Genomic DNA, 20806 nt, shown 5'->3' on the forward strand with positions numbered 1-20806 from the left:
TTTCTTGGCTTCCTTTGAAATGCCTTCCAAATATTATTAAGTCACCCTTGTCTATGCTAGAAATGGTGAAGACCTGCTGTTGTGATAAACAAGATTACGACCTTTGTAAATCCAGAAGTAGTTATACCATCTTCCTTTGCATTTTGGCAAAAGTCGTTAAGAAAGCCATGAAGAACAATAGTCCTCATCCTTGGAAACAAGTCAAAGGAAGGTGTGTACCATATTTTTCTTTATCATGTTCACTTAAATCTTCGGAGAAGTGTTACTGTTTGTATTTTTTAAGTTAACTTTTGCTTGGAGGTCTTTATGGTTCACACACTTAAAATGTGTTTCTTAATGTAGGACAGCAAAATACGGAGCTCTTTGAGCCTGCCAATGTTTTATAGTAAGGAACAAGATAATAATATCTATAACTCGTGGAGGATTTTACTTTCTTATTTATCTCATCAGTCCTAAAAATTGAAATTTCATATACTAAATGCAAGGATGTTAGAGAGCTGTTGTTTTTGTTTTTTCTTACCAGAATTAATTATAATGTTATTATATAAATTATTGCTTGGTTTATTAAAAACACATTGCATACAGAAATAAAAACCATCTCCAAATCGTACATTTGCAAGTAATAGATTCTGTCTCAAAATTCTGTGTTCTTTTGTGTCCCAAAACCCTGCATTCTTGAATGAAAACTAACCAGAGCATAGTAGAACCAAATAACTAATGTTTTCTTTCGGGGAGTGTGCCCATTTTTACTTTCTGCTGTGGTAAAATAAACTTTTGGTCATATTTCATATACTCTTTTTTTAGACTTTTGCTTGTTACATGGGTATGATTTTTGTCTTCCCGTGTTCTATTTCCTTTGCCTCCTAGCCCTTTTTCGGGCCCTGTTTGTGCACACACTTCCATCTACCACTCCCTCACCTTATAGGGTAGGAGTTCTCACAACAGAATGCTTCAAGGTATGAAGAATGCTTCTCAAAAATCACTAAATGAAATTCTACTTGATTTTCACAATGAATGATTCTTGCAAGGTTATAGTGATATAGTTTGGATTTTTAATTTAGGTTATACTTTTTAATGGTAGCTTCTTTGTTAAGCCACTAGTAATTATGTGGCTCGAACAGTAGTTTTTTCCTTTGTTGTGTTTGTTAGCTTGTTTTTGAACCTTAATTCATTTTATAGAATACACTAGAGGCCTGGTGCACAAAATTTGTGCACAGGTAGGGTCCCTAGTAGGCCTAGCCAGTGATCAGGGCCGATCTGTGGAGCAACCGGCAGGGTGATCGGGGGGACCCCACTCGCATTCATCTTGGTTGGCCTGGCGCCACCTGCTCACCAGCCCCGCCCCCCACCGCTGCCGCTGGTCAGGGCCTGCGGGTTGAGGGCAGCTTCTGCATTGAGCATCTGTCCTCAGGTGGTCAGTGCACATCATAACAACCAGTCATTCCACTGTTCGGGCGATTTGCATACTAGGGTTTTATATAGATAGATAATTCTCAGAATGTTATTGCTAAAAGGAATCATTGGAATCCATTCAATAACAAGTTTCTTTTTTTATGAAACTAGAGGCCCAGTGCACCAGTGCACGAGTTCGTGCACTGGTAGGGTCCAGCCGGCCCACCTGAAGGGTGTCCATCGGGGGCAGGCTGGCTGGGGTGAGGGGCCACGGGTGGTTTGCTGACCGGCCCTGCCCTCAATTGGGGTGAGAGGACCAGCCAGGGTGAGGAGCCGTGGGCATTCCGGTCATTCCGCTGTTTGGTCAATTTTATTATATAGGAATAGGATATTGTATACCAAGCACTATAGTTGGTGTGATGGAAGTTTTAAAGTTAATTAAACAGATACTTACTTTCAGAAATTTTATCAGTTCTATTATTTACAAACAAGAAGCCCAGTGCATGAAATTCGTGCACTGGTAGGGTCCCTAGCGGCTGCTGGCCGCGGCTGAGTAATCCCTCCCTTCCCCTAGCTGGCCCTGCCTATTGGTCGAACTCTCAGACAACTCCCAGTCGAGGGTATAATTTGCATGCTACACTTTTGTTATATAAGATAAACATTTAACCACTCTTGAAGATAATCATTTCTATCTTTACTAATTATAGGTGCTATAAAACTTAACAGTTTGTAAGTAGGATTCAACATAAATGACTTTCATTTCTAATCCCTTAATTGTTGAAAGAAAAGCCTGGCAGCTGTTAAAATTATATTAAGTAGTATTGACAAGAGATTTTTAAATGGCTAGTCTTAGACATTTTAACAGGAACAATTTCTCTTTGTCAGTAGGTAAAAATAATTGTAGCACTTTGTATTATCTTAAGGTATCCTATATAATAAAGAGCTAATATGCAAATGGTCGTCACACTGTAATTGCTCAGACACTCAACACTGGGGAGAGAGGAATGGGGACCAGCCAGGCACAAATGAGTTCGTGAGAGAGGAATGGGGACCAGCTAGGCACAAATGAGCTCACGAGAGAGGAATGGGGACCAGCCAGGCTTAAATGAGCCCATGAGAGAGGAATGGGGACCAGCCAGGCTGAGGCCTGGGAGAGGGACAAGCTGCCTGCCCCATGGTCCTGGGCACCAGCGCCTGCGCTTGTGGCCTGGGAGTGGGACAAGCCACCCGCCCAGTGGTCCCAGGTGCCTGCAGCTGCAGCTTGGGCAAAGCCACCCACCCATGGTCCTCTGTGGCTGCGGCCTGCCTGGGTGAAGCTGCCCCAGGTCCTGGGTGCCTGTGACTGGCCAGAGGAGGGAATCCTGGCTCCCAGGTGTGGGGCGAGGCAGAGATGGTTAGGGGCAATCAGGCCAGCAGGGGAGCAATTAGGGGCGATCAGGTTGGTAGGGGAGCAGTTAGGGCCGATCAGGCAAGCAGGCAGAGGGGTTAGGGGCGAATGCTTTAGGCTCGATCCAGTCGGACATCCCCCGAGGGGTCCCTGGGGCTGAGAGGACCCCCTCCCTATGTAGTCTGGGCTGAGAGGACCCCCTCCCCATGCACAAATTTTGTGCACTGGGCCTCTAGTTATATAAAATTGCCCTATTAAAAATTTTTGTAAAGCACATCAAATTGTACTTAAAAGATATATTTTTTCTTATTTGTCAATAAAAATTTTAAAGGAAGGGTGATGGGGGACTAAGAGAAGTCATGTACTATATGTAAAGAATATTTCTACTCTACTTTGGAAGCACCCCTGAACCCTTTGATTCACTTATAGATGATTTGCTACATCATTTAAAAATTTGCAGGTCGGGGTATTCTGTTCATTAGTTTCCTAGGTAAACAAAGTGACTTAGCAGCATTGTAACAAAATAGCCAAAAATTTATGGTAATGAGACTCATGACTATTGAGTGAAATGTTATTTTAAAAGATGGATTTTTGTGAATAAAAAGGTTTAATAAAACCAATTTTTATGTTTTACAGAATATATTCTAAATTCCATCAAAAAAGAATGGAAGAACTAACTGTAGTTGGTCTGCAAAACTTTTTCAACCTTTTTCTACTGTTAGCAGCTGTTGCAGAGGTAGAAGATGTTGCAATTCGTGTTTTAGACCTTTTGAATTTCCTCAAGCCTACCTTGAAAAACTCACCTCTCATTTGGAAGGGTCAGGCCGCCTTCCTCTTAATGTATACCCAGAAAAATGTGGACATTGGTGTATTAGCTGAAAAATTTTCAGATGCTTTCCAGGCAAAAGCAAGGGAGTTCTTGGTATCTAAGAATGATGAAATGGGACAAAGACAGACTCTCTGGACACTTCTTTCCATCTATATTGATGGTGTTCAGGAAGTGTTTGAGACAAGCCAGTGTTTGCATCCCTCCCATGAAAAACTGCTTAATGATGGATTTAGTATGCTTCTGCCAGCTTGTCAAGATCCTGAACTTAGGACAGTACTGCACTTTCTACAAGCTGTTCTGGCTAGAATCAGGTATGTTTTCTAGTAATGTGCTTATTTATTAATTTGTTTAATATTGTCACCTGTGTTGATTCTATATGAAAGTTTTTCTTTTGACCTAATCATGAAGTCCAAAAGTAGAGAGAGGAGCTGGTTTTATTAGTACATTGGCATAAATCAGTAGTTTTCAAACTTCTTTCAACAGTAGTTCTTTAAGAGAGAGCTTATGTGCCAACACATTAAACTCGAGGCAGCTCTGGTACAGTCCCAGAGCTATGCCTTTTCACCCCTCCTTTCCTTCCTTCCTTCCTTCCTTCCTTCTTTCCTTCCTTCCTTCCTTCCTTCCTTCCTTCCTTCCTTCCTTCCTTCCTCCCTTCCTCTTTTCCTCTCCTCCTTCCTTCCTTCCTTCCCCTCCCTCCCTCCCTCCCTCGTAAAAGAGTATTATTACCTAGAGGTATGTTTCAGATATTCTAAGCAAGACCTGAGCTCAAATCTAAAGTAGCTTTTACTGAAACGTATATAATTTATTGCTCATATGATTTTGGCCACATAGTACCATTTTAAAAAGTAAGTATCTTTAAATATTTTGCTACAGAGTTATAGCCTGAACTGCCTCAAATACTTCCAACTAAAACAATTTATTCTGAGATTAAGATGGGATTGTTCTATTTTAATGCCAATCACCTATACAAAACTTAAGTTTTAAGGTCCACTTAGATTATACAAGTGTGCAAATGCACTCAGATCCGAACAATAATTAAGAGAACAGTGGTAATGAAACATATTTTCTTTTAGGCCTTTTTCACATAACACTTTTATCTTCGAAGTATATGTTCTTAACAAGTTAGATGCTACCACTCATTGTGGTTAGTCACTGTCTCTGAAAAGTTAGGTAAAAGTTATGTATAGAAATACTTTACTTTTTTTTAAATCATGCCTGGAGTTAATGAACAGACAGCTTTCCTCTTCCTGAAACCACATTACAAAAGTAGCATCTGTTTTTCAAAGGTACTAACTTGACAAGATTTCCAAATTATGGAAATTTATTTATTGCCAGTTTTACTTACTGTTAATTTACTTAATGTTGGTCTGTGTGTTCATACTGATTAATCCATAGGTTTTCATTCCTTATTAGGTTTTGTTTTATGCAGCTTTACTGTTTGTCTGCACTCATCAGTTTCGGACAGGTTCTAAAGGTTTATCCAGAGTTCTTAATCAGACAGTCATCCCCTTATCCCCTGGAGTCAGATATATTAAAGTGACAGTCTTGAAGCTCTCAAATTTTTGGGCAGATGGATAGATTGGAAAGTAAATGGATAACCAACTTTATTAGAAGAAGCTTTTACTAATTCTGGATCTTCTCAATGAACTGTTTGTTTTTAGTCTAGTAGAGTTTATTAAACATACTTTCCCAAATGTCACATTAATTTTGTTTGTACAGTTTTTAAATAAATGGTAAGTAGTAATTCCCCGTGTTTCCTGGACAAAATTAGAAAATTTGTAGCACTATTTCTGGCACCATTATTGGTTTATTTATATTTGTCTGAATATATAAAACAGGTAGGAAGAGGATTTACTGGCCTAAACCATCCTGGTGATGAGGAACTATAGCCCACAAAAGCTATAGAGGCAAAATAATACAAAATGAAGTATGGGCATCTTTGGAAGAGGTAGTCATGGAAACCAAGTGTCAGAATCTGTATATTTTTCTGCTTTTTCTATTGAAGGTGGATAAGTCCCTTTTAATCAACGATTGCATTCTTTTTTTAAAATTTTTAAAGAGAAACTTTATTGCCTCATAATGGCCTTTTCTCAAGGATTTAGTAAGAAAAAGGAAAAAAATTCTGGTATCTAAAGATAAATTAGAACACTTCCATATTTTGGAGGAGAGGAAAGGAATGATTTAGAGCTATCTTTTTTTTAAAAAATATATTTTATTGATTTTTTACAGAGAGGAAGGGAGAGAGATAGAGAGAGTTAGAAACATCGATGGGAGAGAAACATTGATCAGCTGCCTCCTGCACATCTCCTACTGGGCATGTGCCGCAACCCAGGTACATGCCCTTGACCGGAATCGAACCTGGGACCTTTCAGTCTGCAGGCCGACGCTCTATCCACTGAGCCAAACCGGTTTCGGCTAGAGCTATCTTTTTAATAACAGTAGTATATGAAAAGGATTGCATTACTTCTTACATAGGTTTTTTTTTTAAAAAAAAAACAACACACAAAGATTCATATCTCACAAATACTGTTAGTTTAATTTTCTTAGAAATCTGGAGAAATCTTTGTTAAAATTTTCTTTAAATTGCAAATATATTGTTATTAGTAAAAGAAAAAAATATGAGGTATAAGGTGACAACTAAAAGTTCCTTTTCCCACCTTTACTCCTATATTTTCAGCTAGAGGTGAATTTGTCTCAAAGGAGACATTTGGCAATGTCTGAAGGTTTTGATTGTCACACCTGGAGGCGCTGGGGGTTTGCTACTAGTATCGCCTAGTACCTAATGGGTAGAGGTCAGGGATACTGCTAAACATCCCACAATCCATAGGACAGAATACACAACCAGCCACAGTGGTACTGAGGTTGAAAACATTGATCTACTTCTACTCCACAAAAGTAAAAATGGTTTCTTACAGAACCTTCCAGATTTTTTCTCATTTATAGGCTTAAAACACAAAATGGATAATCTTTGTTCTTCAACCTCTTCACTTAGTATTTCCTCATTAACTTTCCGTGTTAGTATGAGCCTAATTCTTTTTAGTCGCTGCTTTAGTATCTTATTATATGTATGTACTAAACTTTATTTAACCAATCCCAAATAATGGATATTTATATTGTTTAACATTTTATGTTACTAGAAACACAGTTTTGTTTATACATCTTTATACAGGCATTTTCTGTGTACTTGGGAAGTATATCTGTAGATTAATTCCTAAGCATAAATTGGCATATGTGAATTCTAAATGTGGATGGATATTACCAGATTCTCTACAAAATTTTTTTGCACCAGTTTTCACTCTTCATAGTGTATGTAGAATAGCGGTTCTTAACCTGTGGGTCGTGACCCCTTTGGGAGTCGAATGACCCTTTCACAGGGGTCACCTAAGACCATTGGAAAACCCATATATAATTACATACCGTTTTTGTGATTAATCACTATGCTTTAATTACGTTCAATTTGTAACAATGAAAATACATCCGGCATATCAGATATTTACATTACAATTCATAACAGTAGCAAAATTACAGTTATGAAGTAGCAACGAAAATAATTTTATGGTTGGGGTCACCACACCATGAGGAACTATATGAAAGGGTTGTGGCATTAGGAAGGTTGAGAACCACTGGTGTAAAAGCAAGTATTCTTTCTCATTTTTATTAGATTAGTGATTGGAGTATATTTAGAAAGCATGTGTTCTAAGATAGTAAATACAAAAGTCTGCTAAAACTGTTAATGGAAACTTGATAATAGTAGAATTTCAAAATGGAAATACAAAGAAAGTAATAAAATTGGAAATTATTTTTTAAAATTTCGTATTAATTTACTAATTTCTTTTTGTCTTTAACCTCCTAACTGGAACTTGGTTGGTCATTCTTCAAAAGTGGTAACTGGAAACACAAGAATAATTCTTGCATTCTTTAAAGATGTTCAGTTTACAAATACTATCTCATTTATTTCTTTATTAACCATATCATCCCTTTTTATAGATGGAATGAAAACTTGGAGACCTTTTATGACTTCCCTAAAATAAGGCCATTAAGTTTCAGAATCGGCAATCCGACCTAACCCTTTATACCACAGCCACCTTCTTATACCATCTTTATAATAGTTCATAATTAACCACACAGAAATTAACCATACTACTACATTTGTTTAAAAATTAAGAGATAATTATATGAATGAAATTTGTAAAATGTTACAAACCCGAAAGTATCACCACTACTCATATAACGTAGGTTTACAATTGTGAGTACACAAACACAGTTTATTTTTGTATTATTATTTTTTATTATTGTGTTACTAGAGGCCCAGTGCATGAAATTTGTGCATTGGGGGACAGGTCCCTCAGCCCAGCCTGCGCCTTCTTGCAGTCCCATAGCCCTCAGGGGATGTCCGACTGCTGCGATGGTGGGAGAGGCTCCCACCGCTGCTGTGCTTTCTAGCCATGAGCCCGGCTTAGGGCTTCTGGCTGAGTGGCGCTTTCCCTGTGAGAGCGCACTGACCACCAGGGGGCAGCTCCTGCGTTGAGTGTCTGACCCCTGGTGGTCAGTGCACATCATAGCAACCGGTAGTTCCACTATTCAATCTGCATATTAGCCTTTTATGTAGGACTAGAGAGGCCCAGCGCACGATTAAATCGTGCGGGGAGGGTCCCCAGCCCTAGCCCCCTGCCATCAGGGCCATCTTCTGCCTATTCGCCAGCCCCCAGGCCGAAGGCCACTTCCACCGCCAGGCTGTCAGGCCATTGGGATCACCAGCTCATCCCTGGCTGCTCTGGGGCTCAGGCCTTGGGAAAGTGGATGCCGGAGACTTCACCTCCGTGTGTGTGCTGGGTCTGCCGCTGATGGAACGCGCTGCCTGCTCGGACCTTTCAAGCACATGCCACTGCTGCCGCTGCTGCGCTAATGGAGGCTGTGGGGTGCTCCCGCGACTTACCTGCCCTGGCGTGAGCTGACCCAGTGGGCAGCGCATTCCATCAGCCACCTGCCCAGCATACGCACATGGAGGTGAAGTTGCCAGTGCCCACTTTCCCGCAGGCCTGAGCCCCTGAGTAGCAGGGGATGGATGAGCTAGTGATCCCAACAGCCTGACAGCCAGCCTGGTCTCCTGCCACCCACCCCAAGGACTCAGTGCGTTCCTGTCTGAAACCTCGCTCCCCTCAGGGGGAAACAGCTGGGGAGGGCACAGCTGTTGCCAAGATGACCCTTGCAGGACTGACTTCCTCCTGGTTGGTCGAGCCTCAGTTGTGATGTTACACCCAGGGTATAAAATATATAAATAGATAGGATTTTTGATACAATCTATGGTAAACCTATTTTTGTTCTAACATGTATACTTCTGAGTGTTTTTGCCTTTTATTTTTGCTACTAAAAAAGGGTGCTTATTGAGGAACTTTCATTACTATGTTTTCATAATTTTGCAAGTTGCATATATATATTTTTTTAATATATTTTGTTGATTTTTTACAGAGAGGAAGGGAGAGGGATAGAGAGTTAGAAACATCAATGAGAGAGAAATACCGGTCAGCTGCTTCCTGCACACTCCCCACTGGGGATTTGCCCGCAACCAAGATACATGCCCTTGACCGCAATCGAACCTGGGACCCTTGAGTCTGCAGGCTGACGCTCTGTCCACTGAGACAAACCGGTTAGGGCAAGTTGCATATTTTTTTAATGAGTCATTAGTTGGAAAAAATCACAGAGGGGTGTGGAGACAAGTAAATCACATGTTATTTATAATAATAATTTATCTTTGGTTTATTAGCACTTTCAACCATCCTAGCTTTCATTTCTTGTAATAAAAACAAATATTTGCTCTTTAAATTCAATTTCATAGAAATCCTTTAGCATTAAAAGGAATGGTGGAAAATATTGCTTACAAGTATCTTGGAAGCTATCAAACAACTCTCTTAATCCTGAGGATCACTATTCAGAAGTACAGAGGTAGGAATCAAGAAGACATAATGAAGAGTGCCAGTTATATAAGGTGAAAGTAAGTTTACATTTATGTTAGGAGTATCTTTTAACTAGAACTAGCTTGAGTTTATAGTTTGCTGTCATCTTGAGCCAGGGGCAAGGAGTATGATCTTGATCTTTAAGACTAACCTATGAAAAAAAACACACAGATGTTTATATTGATATTGCCTGATTCCTTGCACAAATGTTTATTTTTGTTTTTTATGCTGTTCAACTGTGATTGAAAACAATTGCTGTAAATGTATATCAAAGCATGTATAACGTTCATTGTCAAAATTATAGATCAGTTTTAACAGAAGGAAATATGAGGTCAATGGGTGAATAAGAGTGGTGAAGTAGTGTGCAAGTCTTTATTAATGCTGTCACAGCTTAGGCACTGTCTGTCATCTTTTAAATTTCTGAAGCTTGTGTAGTAATTTGCACACAGTTCTTCAGTGAGACTAATTATAATATATAATAAGAGGGGCTGTGACTTACACAGTTTAATTTTATTCCATCAATCTTTAGCACTCCAAGGTAGATATTGTCAAGGCAGACTTCCTTTCAGTTTGAAACCTTTTGGGAAAAGGCCCCAGAGATCATTCAGGATTATTTACCTTAAAAGAAAGAAGGAAGCATGGGAGACAGGGGAAACAGGAGAAAAAGTCTTTCAGGTATGTGATCATAGATATGTGTTCCTAATTTCTTCCCCAAATCAGGAGGCTCATTGAAGATCTTTCCATAGGAGTCTTTTGGGTATGCTATAAAATTATTACTTTTAATATTATTAGAAAGTATGAAAACATTTTGGATATTTGTAAAGCATAGGCTTTTCCCCCTTCTTTTTAAAGTTAGGAACACAGCTAAATTCTTTGAATTTTGATTTAGACAGGGAAGATGGGTTACACAGATTGATGATATTTATTCCAGGCTGCATCCCTGACAAGGGGAAGAATGAAATACTTTACCTTAGCAATCTCTTCTGTTTTCAAATTCAGGTGGGAATAGGTACCAGTCCTTGCATAAATATGTGTGCAAGATGTGTGAGTCTGTATGTTGAACAGGGTAATAGTTTTATAACTGTATGACAGAGAAATTACAGGTAGGCAGGGACCAAGATCACTGATTAAGGGAGAAGCGGCTCCCTCTAGGCTGTTAAGAAATAATAACTTCATATGCCACTTTCTGCTAACTGGAGTTGATGGCTCACCAGAGCATTCTTTATTGCTGATTAAGTAGCATTATGAAAATACTGACTTGGTTATGTTAACTAAATGCCTCTGTGTGTAGAACTTCGAATGTCAAATAGTTTTAGCAGTCGTCTTTAACATTTCACATTACCTTTCTGGAATCACATTTCTAGGTCTCACTGGCTGTTATTTGAGGTTAATGTAAAAATGCCAGTCTTTCGTTTGTGGAGTTAGGTGTAGCCAAAAGCTTTTCTTTAATTATATCCATTCATGCTGCTATAGTTAAGGGTCTGTCAGCATTTCCATTATAGACTTCCATTTTCAAGGTTTTATAACATAGCTATGAAAATTAGCTTTGGGCAAAAACTTGACATACAAGGCCTCATGAGATTCTCCCTCCTCCCCATCCCCCTTTTTCATTTTTACTGAAGTAAGGGTGAGTGATTTCAAAATGCCTTTTGGCATCTGCAAATATCATTTGGAGTTTAAAAAGAAACAATAAATTTTCAGGCTTTGTATCTGTTTGTTCTACCACTTAAAAAGGGTTGTGGACTTATGAATTTAAGCCAAATGGATATTGATCAACTGATAACCTATTTTGCACTAAACAAGAGTCTAGTTTCAAAGAAGTCTAAAGGTAGCTGAAAACTTATCTAAAATGTTAAATGTTGAGCCTAAGAAATAGTTTAAAAGAAATTATCTTTTTTTGATACTCTACTCAAGTACAACTTCTTAAAAGATTAAAACTCTTTTTCCTACCTCCAAAATACATTTTGAAAATCAATGTATTTTTAAATCCCTTTTCTTCTTTTCCCTTGAGCCTAGAAGGTCATCTGTTCGTTATATATTTGTTTTGACATTTGGGATGGGTTTGTGTGTGTGAGTATGCACACATAAAAATCTGCTTACTATTTCTCTCAAATATTTTCCATGTTTAATAGTTCTAGTTATTTTAACCTTTATTGTATGGTATTGTTTATTCAAGACAACTTTTTTACATCTTCAGTGAGAGAACTGGGGGTTATTTAAGTAGGGGAGGATGTAGTACAAAAGGAAATAGTCTTATGAGGGTCTGCTCTATGCCAAATAATTTACATGATTTTTCAGGAAAAATGGAAAGGAAAGTCTTGACTGCATGCATGCCTTTTCCTCCTTTTGTTATTGGATGCACTATTAGTATGAATGGGTTCCAGCTTTTAATTATTGAAGAATAGTTTACAATAATACAAATTTGAAACTGGATAGGAATTTTTAAAATAATTGAATTGTGAGTTATTTGCATATCGTTTTTTTAGTATATCCCAGATTTCCCAAAGTACCTGCTCATGTGCAGTTTCTTTATCATCTATATATGAATATAAAATGAAAACTTCCCTCCTTCATGCTAGTTACATAGGAGTTCCTTGGTAGCTATACCTCAATAGTGGCTACTATGGTGGACAGCAGATCTCTCAGACAGCACTGACTTCAAGGCTGCACCCATCCAGAATGTGGGTCATAACTTCTCAAATGCATGCTTGTGTTCTTTATTTATTGCTTTTTTTATTTTATGTGAACAATATTATTCTTTATTCCAACTTACCTTGAAATATGTATGCTTCTCCGTGTGTCCCTAGTCTTGAATAGTCTTTCTTCCCTTTGAATTTTTTAACACTTTCTAATGTCCTTTGCTTTCTATGTCGTGTTGTGATTGTTTTTTACAGAAGATAAATTTATTTTTTAAATTTATCTTATTGTTGAAAGTATTGCAGCTGCCCCATGTCCCCCTCCACTCCCCCCCAATGGCCCTCTCTGTTTCACCCCCTCCCCCTCTCAAGGCCTTCTCAGCACTATTGTCTGAGTCCATGGAGAAGATGCATATTTATTAAATTATTATTTAACAAATCCAACTAATATTTGTGAGTGCCTACTAAGGTAGCAGGCATTATAGACACTTGGTGTACATCACTGAACCAGTTAAATGCAGCATATCTGGTATGCACTCATGTATTATATGAAAGATATATTGAGAAAATAGAGAAAGGTACTTACTTAGATGAGTGTTCATTCCAACCATACGTCTTCACCATTTTAAAAGCATTTTACTATTTCAGTTACTCAGCATTATTTGATAATGATTTATACTTGTTCCTAAATTTTACCTGCTTATCCAACAATTCTAGCCAATATTCACATGAAAGTACACAACAGTATCTGTGCAGCCAGGCTATAGGTTTAATGCATAATCTGAATTTCACAGCATGTGTATTGCCTAAGGATCACTGGGCATAAGGGACCTCCAGAGAGATGCCAGGAGTCCATTCTTCTCAATTAATTGAAAGATTTTTGGTATTATTGAAAGATAAAACTCATGTCTAGCTGAAAAAATTTGGACCATTTTTATTATTTTGTTTCACCAATTCAGTAGTTTTCACCAGACTGTTCTCCCATTGAAATATAGCAACACATGGAGTATAAGGGGCCTTTGAGCTTTTCACCTTGTTTGGGGGAGTTTTCAGAACCTCTCCATTGAGGCTAGTTCTACAGGAACACTTTGAATCTCAAAGTAGAGATCATCTGTGTTTGGATTGTATTGGAAGCAAGGTCTTTGGGAGAGAGAACTGAAGTAATGAAGTAGAGGAAGTATCAATAAAATAATATATGACAGTTCCCAGAATGAAACATTTTTTTATTAAAAGGGCCTATTGAGTGACTCCAGTGCAATGTAAGAAAATAGACTCACAACAGGGCACATTGATGTGAAATTTAGAGTGCTGGGTACAAAGAAAAGGTACCAAAGTATCCATGGACATCTTAGTCTTCTCCACCTTTCTTAGTCCTCTATTTTTTTGTATTTACTGTATTTCTAGTCTTGTTATCTCCAATTATAATCTAGATCAGATCTAATATGTAAAACCCCAGTTCCCAGTAATTACAAAATTAAAAAGTCGACTATAGCTTTATATTAGATTTTCTTTTGACGATCACTTCTGTTTTTAAGAAGTAGGTGAATGCAGCTTTATGACCTCTGATAGTTCTTCAAGTTTGAAGTTACTGAAGATGTTTTTTTTCTGAGATGAAACAGTAAATCCACCTCTTAAAATTAGAGAGGAAAAAAGGGAAGGGAAGAGTAGAGAAAGAACATTGGGCTGAAAGGACGAGGAAAACCAGAAATATACTCTGTAAAGGAAACATTTCATTCTTCTGAAGTGGATCAGCTCAGTTGTTTAGGGAATAGAGGTGCCATGATTATTTTCTGTACCAAGCACTGGAATATTTCTCTTTGGCAAATGGTAATAAATCAAAAGATGTTGGGGTGAGGTGAAAGCTATTTTCCCCAATCTTATTTATGTCACAGTAGTTTCTTGTCTGAACCCCATGGTTCACAATAGGTATTTAGACCCCCCAGATCTTTGAAGCTTTGGATGAAACTCAGCAATGAGTTTGTAAGAAGGTATCGCTACTTTGTTCTTTCATGGCACCACACTGCTCTGCTTCTTCAACCAAAGACATGTTGTCATAATAAATATTGAAGACTGGTAAATCCCATTCGTGACTGGATTGCTAAAGTTAACTATCAGCTGTAAAAACAGCTGAAATTGTGATTTCAGTAAGTGGACCCAAGCTAAAGAAATTAAGATAAATTGCTATTGTGGCTTTTGGTTATAAAAGGGAAATAGAGGAAGCAAGTAATAATTTAAGCTTCTATGTCTAATACGTGTAGTGCTACTAGATGTGTTTTTTAATGATGCGATATGTCAGTGAGGGAAGGAAACCTATCTCTTAATTATCCCATTAATTATTTTTGGATTAATAAAACCTCCAAAGGCACTATAAATTGTAGAAAAAGTATATTCATTATAGTTGTAAAATATTTCTAGCTATCCTCACCATCTTCTGGTAATTACTCTAAAGTTATTTTCTTTAACGTGTTTCTTAGCATCAAAGTACATATTTGTTTCATGATATGAATTTACTTTTGCCACTGTATGGCCTATAAGAACAATTCCTTACCTTTCTCCATGTACCTTGTGGAGTAGGGTGAGTAATTGCTCTGTTTCAAATTTTATATTTTAACAAAATTGAGAACAATATAAAGAGTGAAACTAGCATTTGGAACTCTTAATTTCAATAGTTTCTTCTTTACATTACAAGATATATATTTTTCTCTCTTTAGGATATCTCTTGTCAGATTTAAGGCTTATTTAAAATGAAAAGAAAGCTGGAGCAATTTTCTTTATTCCATTTCAGTCTCCTAAGGTCTCTTTCCCCCTGGTGAGCTCATAGCAACAGGGGGGTTTAAGGGAATTCAGCTTTCTGCAAATTAATGTCTCACATCATGAAAATTCAGGACTTTTTTTTTTTTATCTTGAAAAGTAATACAGTGAGTGCGAGTATTATTTCTTGCCAGCGGGTGGAAGATGAATGATTTTGTCACAGTTTTACTGCTTGATGAGCAGTGTCCTGAGGGTCAGGCTTAAGTCTGTGTCACTATGCTGCTCATTACTCTTGAGCTAAATAAGGGCTGATTGGATCTAAATTGCCTAGCACATGGGCCACAGATGAGCTCAGTGAGCAGGGGATGACCTGCTATTCAGTCTGGGAGTAACCCCGGTGTGCAAATGCGGCATTAGAACACCGTGGGAGAATGAGAGGCTACCGGCTGCTGCCAGCAAAAGAAATCTAAATGTAAAAACTCTTTGATGCTGTGATGTTAGAATTTGAAATGTAGGAAGTGACAGGTTGATGGTACTTATCAGCTTTGGCTGGATTAGAGAACAGTGTCATCTTGCTTATATAATGACAGAAGAATGAAGCCAACAGCTAACTACTGTGCAGAGGAGAGCCGCCACTGTTGCCTCCGCCAGTCCTTGCTGCCTCCTACTGGCAATTTTCCTGGAAGCCAATATAAGAGAATGAATAAAAGACCCTCCTCAGTGGACATCCAGGAATTTGGACTCTGGTCATGAAAAGCTGCCCATAGTAAGATGCAAAGAAAAGTCTATGATTTTAGAGCATATTCAATAGCAGGTGGCTTTTTAAAAAATCATTATTAGAAAATTGGTTGTTTCAGAATTTTCTAGTTTACCAAGAGTTAATCCATTTATGAAGTGAAACTACCCAGAGCAAGAAACACCGGTCTACTCTTCCTGGAACACTGTTCTTTCATGGGCCTCAGTTGGCTTGGTTGATCTCTCAATTATATATTTTTATCAATAATGGCATTTTACCAACAACTAATCTTCAAAATCTAACAAAAGATTGCCAGCCATAGTGTTAGCAAAGTTTGAAAGATACCTGATAAAAATACAAAGTGAAAAATGCCCCTGATGATGTAGCTTATGCTGCATAAATCTCCCTTTTAGGGAAAGGGATGGAAGGAAAAGGTTTCTCACACAAGTCAAATTATTAAAAAAAAAAAAAAAAACCAGAACAGCCCTATGATATGAGACCTCTTTTGTTTCATTTTATTCCTGCCGTTGTAATTTCTTTTTTTTTAAACATATTTTATTCATTTTTTACAGAGAGGAAGGGAGAGAGATAGAGAGTTAGAAACATGGATGAGAGAAACATCGATCAGCCGCCTCCTGCACATCTTCTACTGGGGATGTGGCGCAACCCAGGTACATGCCCTTGACCGGAATCAAACCTGGGACCTTTCAGTCTACAGGCCAACGCTCTATCCACTGAGCCAAACCGGTTTTGGCTGTAATGTCTTTAAAAAAAATCAATATTAGGCTATTATATGTTTGTGATATAAATTTTTAAAATGTAGACAGGTTTATTTTAAAGTTACTTATCTCACCTTGCTGAGAGAACTACTATTGATAGTTTGTTGTAGCCTTCTAGATATCTCTTATTTCTATATATTTTTTAAATCCAAACTTGGGATTGAATACTGTTAGTGTCTTGCTTTTCTCACTGAATATGTCATCGATGGCTTTTCATATCAGTGACACCTACAACATTATTTTCCATGGCTTCATAATATTCCACTCTGGGGATACACCATAGTTTACTTGACCATTCCTTATTGATGAAAGTGGGCACTGTTTTGAAGTTTTTACTATTAGATACAAAGCTGTGATGACTGTCTTTATGTCTATTGGCAAGGTTCATGGGTCCTGTTGTATAAACGGCACTGCACAATTCCAGGGTGCCATTTACAGCATTCTAAATGAGGCTTAGATCTTCTTGGACATGTTTGATTATGTGTGGAAGCTCTTCTTTAAATGATTTGGTTTAAAATACAGGATCTTAGGTATAATTATTTTTTAAAAATTGGGAGCCATATTTTAGTTCAAGGTTTATACAGACACAACACACACATATACATAATGACATTATATCTACAGAGAAGCGAATTTTTACCTAGTTGAAAACTTTAGACTAGAAAAATAAATTTAAAAAATTGTCATTTAGAACAAAACTAGTTCTATATGTTGAAAACATAGTGATAGAAAGCTTCTAGAATTTAGGGTAAAATGACAGGTGAAACTTCCTTCATTTGTCAGTATAGGTTCCCTACTGTTTCCTTTAAGCCTCTTTTTTATTATTATTAGTATCAAATATAACCTAAAGTTTTAAATATAACTCTAAAGCACTTGAAGTTTCTACAGAGAGTTTTTAATGCATTTCTTTTTTATATTATCAAAATTCATGTATTCTGTTAAGAATATAAATAATGCAGCCCTAATCGGTTTGACTCAGTGGATAGAGTGTCAACCCGTAGACTGAAGGGTCCCAGATCGATTCCAGTCAAGGGCACATACCTCAGTTGCAAGCTGGATCCCCAGTCCTGGTCAGGGTGTGTGCAGGAGGTAAGAAGTCAATGTATTTCTCTCACATCAATGTTTCTCTGTGTCTCCCCCTCCCTTTCTCTCTCTCTCTAAAAAACAATAGAAAAATATCCTCGCGTGAGGATTAAAGGTAGCATATATCTAATCTAATAAAAGAGAAACATGCAAATTGACCTTACCTTCGCTACGCCCCAAGCCACACCCAGCAGCCAATCAGAGCGACTATATGCAAATTAACCCAACCAAGATGGCGGCCTGCAGCCACGGAGCTGGAGCAAGCAGGAGGCTTGGTTGCCCTGGCGATGGAGGAAGCCAAGCTTCCCCCCTGCCCTGGCCACTGTTGCCTCTGCTAAAGGCAACAGTTTCAATTATAGAAGATAAATAAATCCCAGATACTTGCTTCCAGCCAGCCTCCACTGGGAGCTTGGGTGGCTGGGGGCTGTGGCCAGCCTGCAAACAGCCATCAGCCCCTCACCCAGGCTGGCCAGGCATCCCAGCGGGGAACCCCACCCTGAAGGGGCTGTGGCCAGCCTGAAAATAGCCATCAGCCCTTCAGCCAGGCTGGCCAGGCACCCCAATGGGACTCCCACCCTGATCCTGGACACCCTTCGGGGCAAACCAGCCAGCCGCCACCCATGCACCAGGACTCTGTCCCAGGGGTCCTCAAGCTATGGCCTGCGGGCCACATGCAAATACAAATATTGTATTTGTTCCGTTTTGTTTTTTTCCTTCAAAATAAGATATGTGCAGTGTGCATAGGAATTTGTTCATAGTTTTTTTTTAAAACTATAGTCCGGCCCTCCAACGGTCTGAGGGCCTGCTCCCCGCTGGCAAGTGGTCATCCCCTGAGGGCCTTTGGGCTGCCAGAGGGATGTCTGACTGCCAGCTTAGGCCTGCTGCCCCAGGGAGCGGGCCTAAGCCAGCAGGTGGTAATCCCCTGAGGGGTCCCAGATTGTGAGAGGGCACAGGCCAGGCTGAGGGACTCCCCCGAGTGCACAAATTTTTGCGCACCAGGCCTCTAGTGTGTGTGTGTATAAAAATTAGAGGTCCAGCTCATGAAATTTGTGCACGGGTATGGTCCATAGACTTGGCCTGCAATCAGGGCCCTCTTCCCCAACTGCCAGCAGCCAGCCCAGCCCCACACCGCCACCCACCCCTAGTTTCCTGTTCACCATTGGGCATTAGGAACCTACTGGCTAGGGTGGTGGGAGGGGGATATACCAAGAGGTTGGCCGTTCCCGCCCACTTGCTGGCTCTGTCTCCCAAAGCTAGTTGCCCTCTGTGTGGAGCAACCAGCAGGGTGGGGGCCTTGGCCTGGCACTGCCGGTGTCCACAGCCACCCGCCCCCAGTGCCCCATTTCCCATCAGGCAATCAGAGCCTGCCCGCCAGGAGAGGGACTGAGAGGTTGGCCAGCAGGCCACGATTGGGTAATTGGGGCCTCTGGCCTCAGGTAAGCTTCTGCATTGAGCATCTGCCCCATGGTGGTCAGTGCGCATCATAATGACCAGTCATTCCGCTGTTCAGTTGATTTGCATATTACCCTTTTGTTATATAGGACTAGAGGCCCGATGCATGAAATTCATGCAACAGTAGGCCTTCCTTCCCCCGGCTGCCGGCACCAGCTTCCCTCTGGCACCTGGGACCCGGGCTTCTCTCGCAGCCCTGGCTTCTTCTGGAAGGTTGTCCAGAAGGATGTCCAGTCTAATTAGCATATTACGCTTTTATTATTATAGATAATACAGAAATATATGTTGCAGAAACTAAATGTCATTCCTCTTCTAAATCTTCCTCCCACAGAAGGAACCACTGTTAACCCTGTGGAGAATGTTCTTCTAAACTGTTGCTGCTGCTTCTTTTATCCACAGTACTTTTTTTACCACCTCTCTTATTTTAAGTAGGAAAAATGAGATTGTACCTTGTAAATTTCTAACTTCAGTTTTTCTGTGAAAGATGAGAGACATCTCTGCACAAGCATTGTATAAGGCTGCATAGTATCTTTTTTTATAACTAGAGGCCCAGTGCATGATTCGTGCATGGGTGGGGTCTGGTCGCCTGCCCCAGTGGGTGCTGATTGGGGCTGGTTTGGCAGGGGGGAGGGGCTGGCTCAGGGAGGGGCCATGGACAGTTGGCCAGCCGGCCCTCCCCCTGATAGGGGTGGAGGGCAATGGGGGGTGGGCCAGTGGGGGCGAGGGGCCGCAGGAGGTTGAGAGGGTCCGATTGGGGCCTCAGTCTGGCTGGTTGGTCACCTCAGTGCGCATCATAGCAACTGGTTGTTACGGTTGCTTGGCTTTTATATATATAGACTAAAGCAGTGGTTCTCAACCTTTGAGTCGTGACCCCTTTGGGAGTCGAATGACCCTTTCACAGGGGTCGTCTAAGACCATCGGAAAACACATATATAATTACATGTTGTTTTTGTGATTAATCACTATGCTTTAATTATGTTCAATTTGTAACAATGAAAATACATCCTGCATATCAGATATTTACATTACAATTCATAACAGTAGCAAAATTACAGTTATGAAGTAGCAACAAAAATAATTTTATGGTTGGGGGTCACCATAACATGAGGAACTGTATTAAAGGGTCGCGGCATTATGAAGGTTGAGAACCACTGGACTAGAGGCTCGGTGCATGAAATTTGTGTACAGATAGGGTCCCTAGGCTGGCCAGCCATCAGGGCTGATCAGGTTCCCTGCCTCCCAACCTCGTCCACCTCCTTTCGCTGCCCTTGCACTGCTACTGCGCCTTCCCCAACTCCCTCTTTTCTCACCACCTGTGTGCCACCACTGTGCCATTCCCCCCTCCTCCCCATCTTCTCCTTCACTCGCCACCCATGTGCCAGCCGGGGCCTCCCTTAGGACCTGCCTTGCCTGGGACTGTCCACTCACCTGTTCCACCATCCCACCACAGTCCTGCTCTCATCGGGGCCCATCAGGGCTGGCAGTGCCTCCACTGCTGCCCACTGCTAGCACCATGTCGCCAACATCCGTCATTTTCCGCACCGTCCCCTGGTGATCAGCACACATCTAACTCCTGGTTGGTCGAACTCCCACTCGTGGGGACAATTTGCATTTTGGCCTTTTATTATATAGGACTAGAGGCCCCGTGCACAAAAATTTGTGCTCTCAGGAGGGAGGGGGGTCCCTCAGCCTGGCCTGTGCCCTCTTGCAGTCTGGGACCCCTCAGGGTATGACCACCTGCTGGCTTAGGCCCGCTCCCTGGGGGGATTGGACCTAAGATGGCAATCAGACATCCCTCTGGCAGCCC

At 40.2% G+C, this 20806-nt stretch overlaps 1 protein-coding gene across 5 annotated transcripts in view; it reads left to right on the top strand.

Moving 5' to 3' along the window:
* Positions 1–20806, top strand: part of MMS22L (MMS22 like, DNA repair protein) — a 107673-nt gene that overhangs the window by 35656 nt on the left and 51211 nt on the right. For 4 of the 5 annotated variants that reach the window (XM_015557696.1, XM_006778234.2, XM_015557697.1 and 1 more), the window contains one exon: positions 3416–3919. In XM_015557696.1, coding sequence (XP_015413182.1) covers positions 3416–3919 — 504 coding nt within the window. Of the gene's footprint in view, positions 1–65; positions 212–3415; positions 3920–20806 lie in introns of all 5 variants that reach the window. The other variant, XM_015557695.1, reaches the window with a different exon arrangement.

The sequence above is a fragment of the Myotis davidii genome, unplaced genomic scaffold (genome assembly GCF_000327345.1).
Source record: "Myotis davidii unplaced genomic scaffold, ASM32734v1 scaffold269, whole genome shotgun sequence".
Lineage (NCBI taxonomy): Eukaryota > Metazoa > Chordata > Mammalia > Chiroptera > Vespertilionidae > Myotis > Myotis davidii.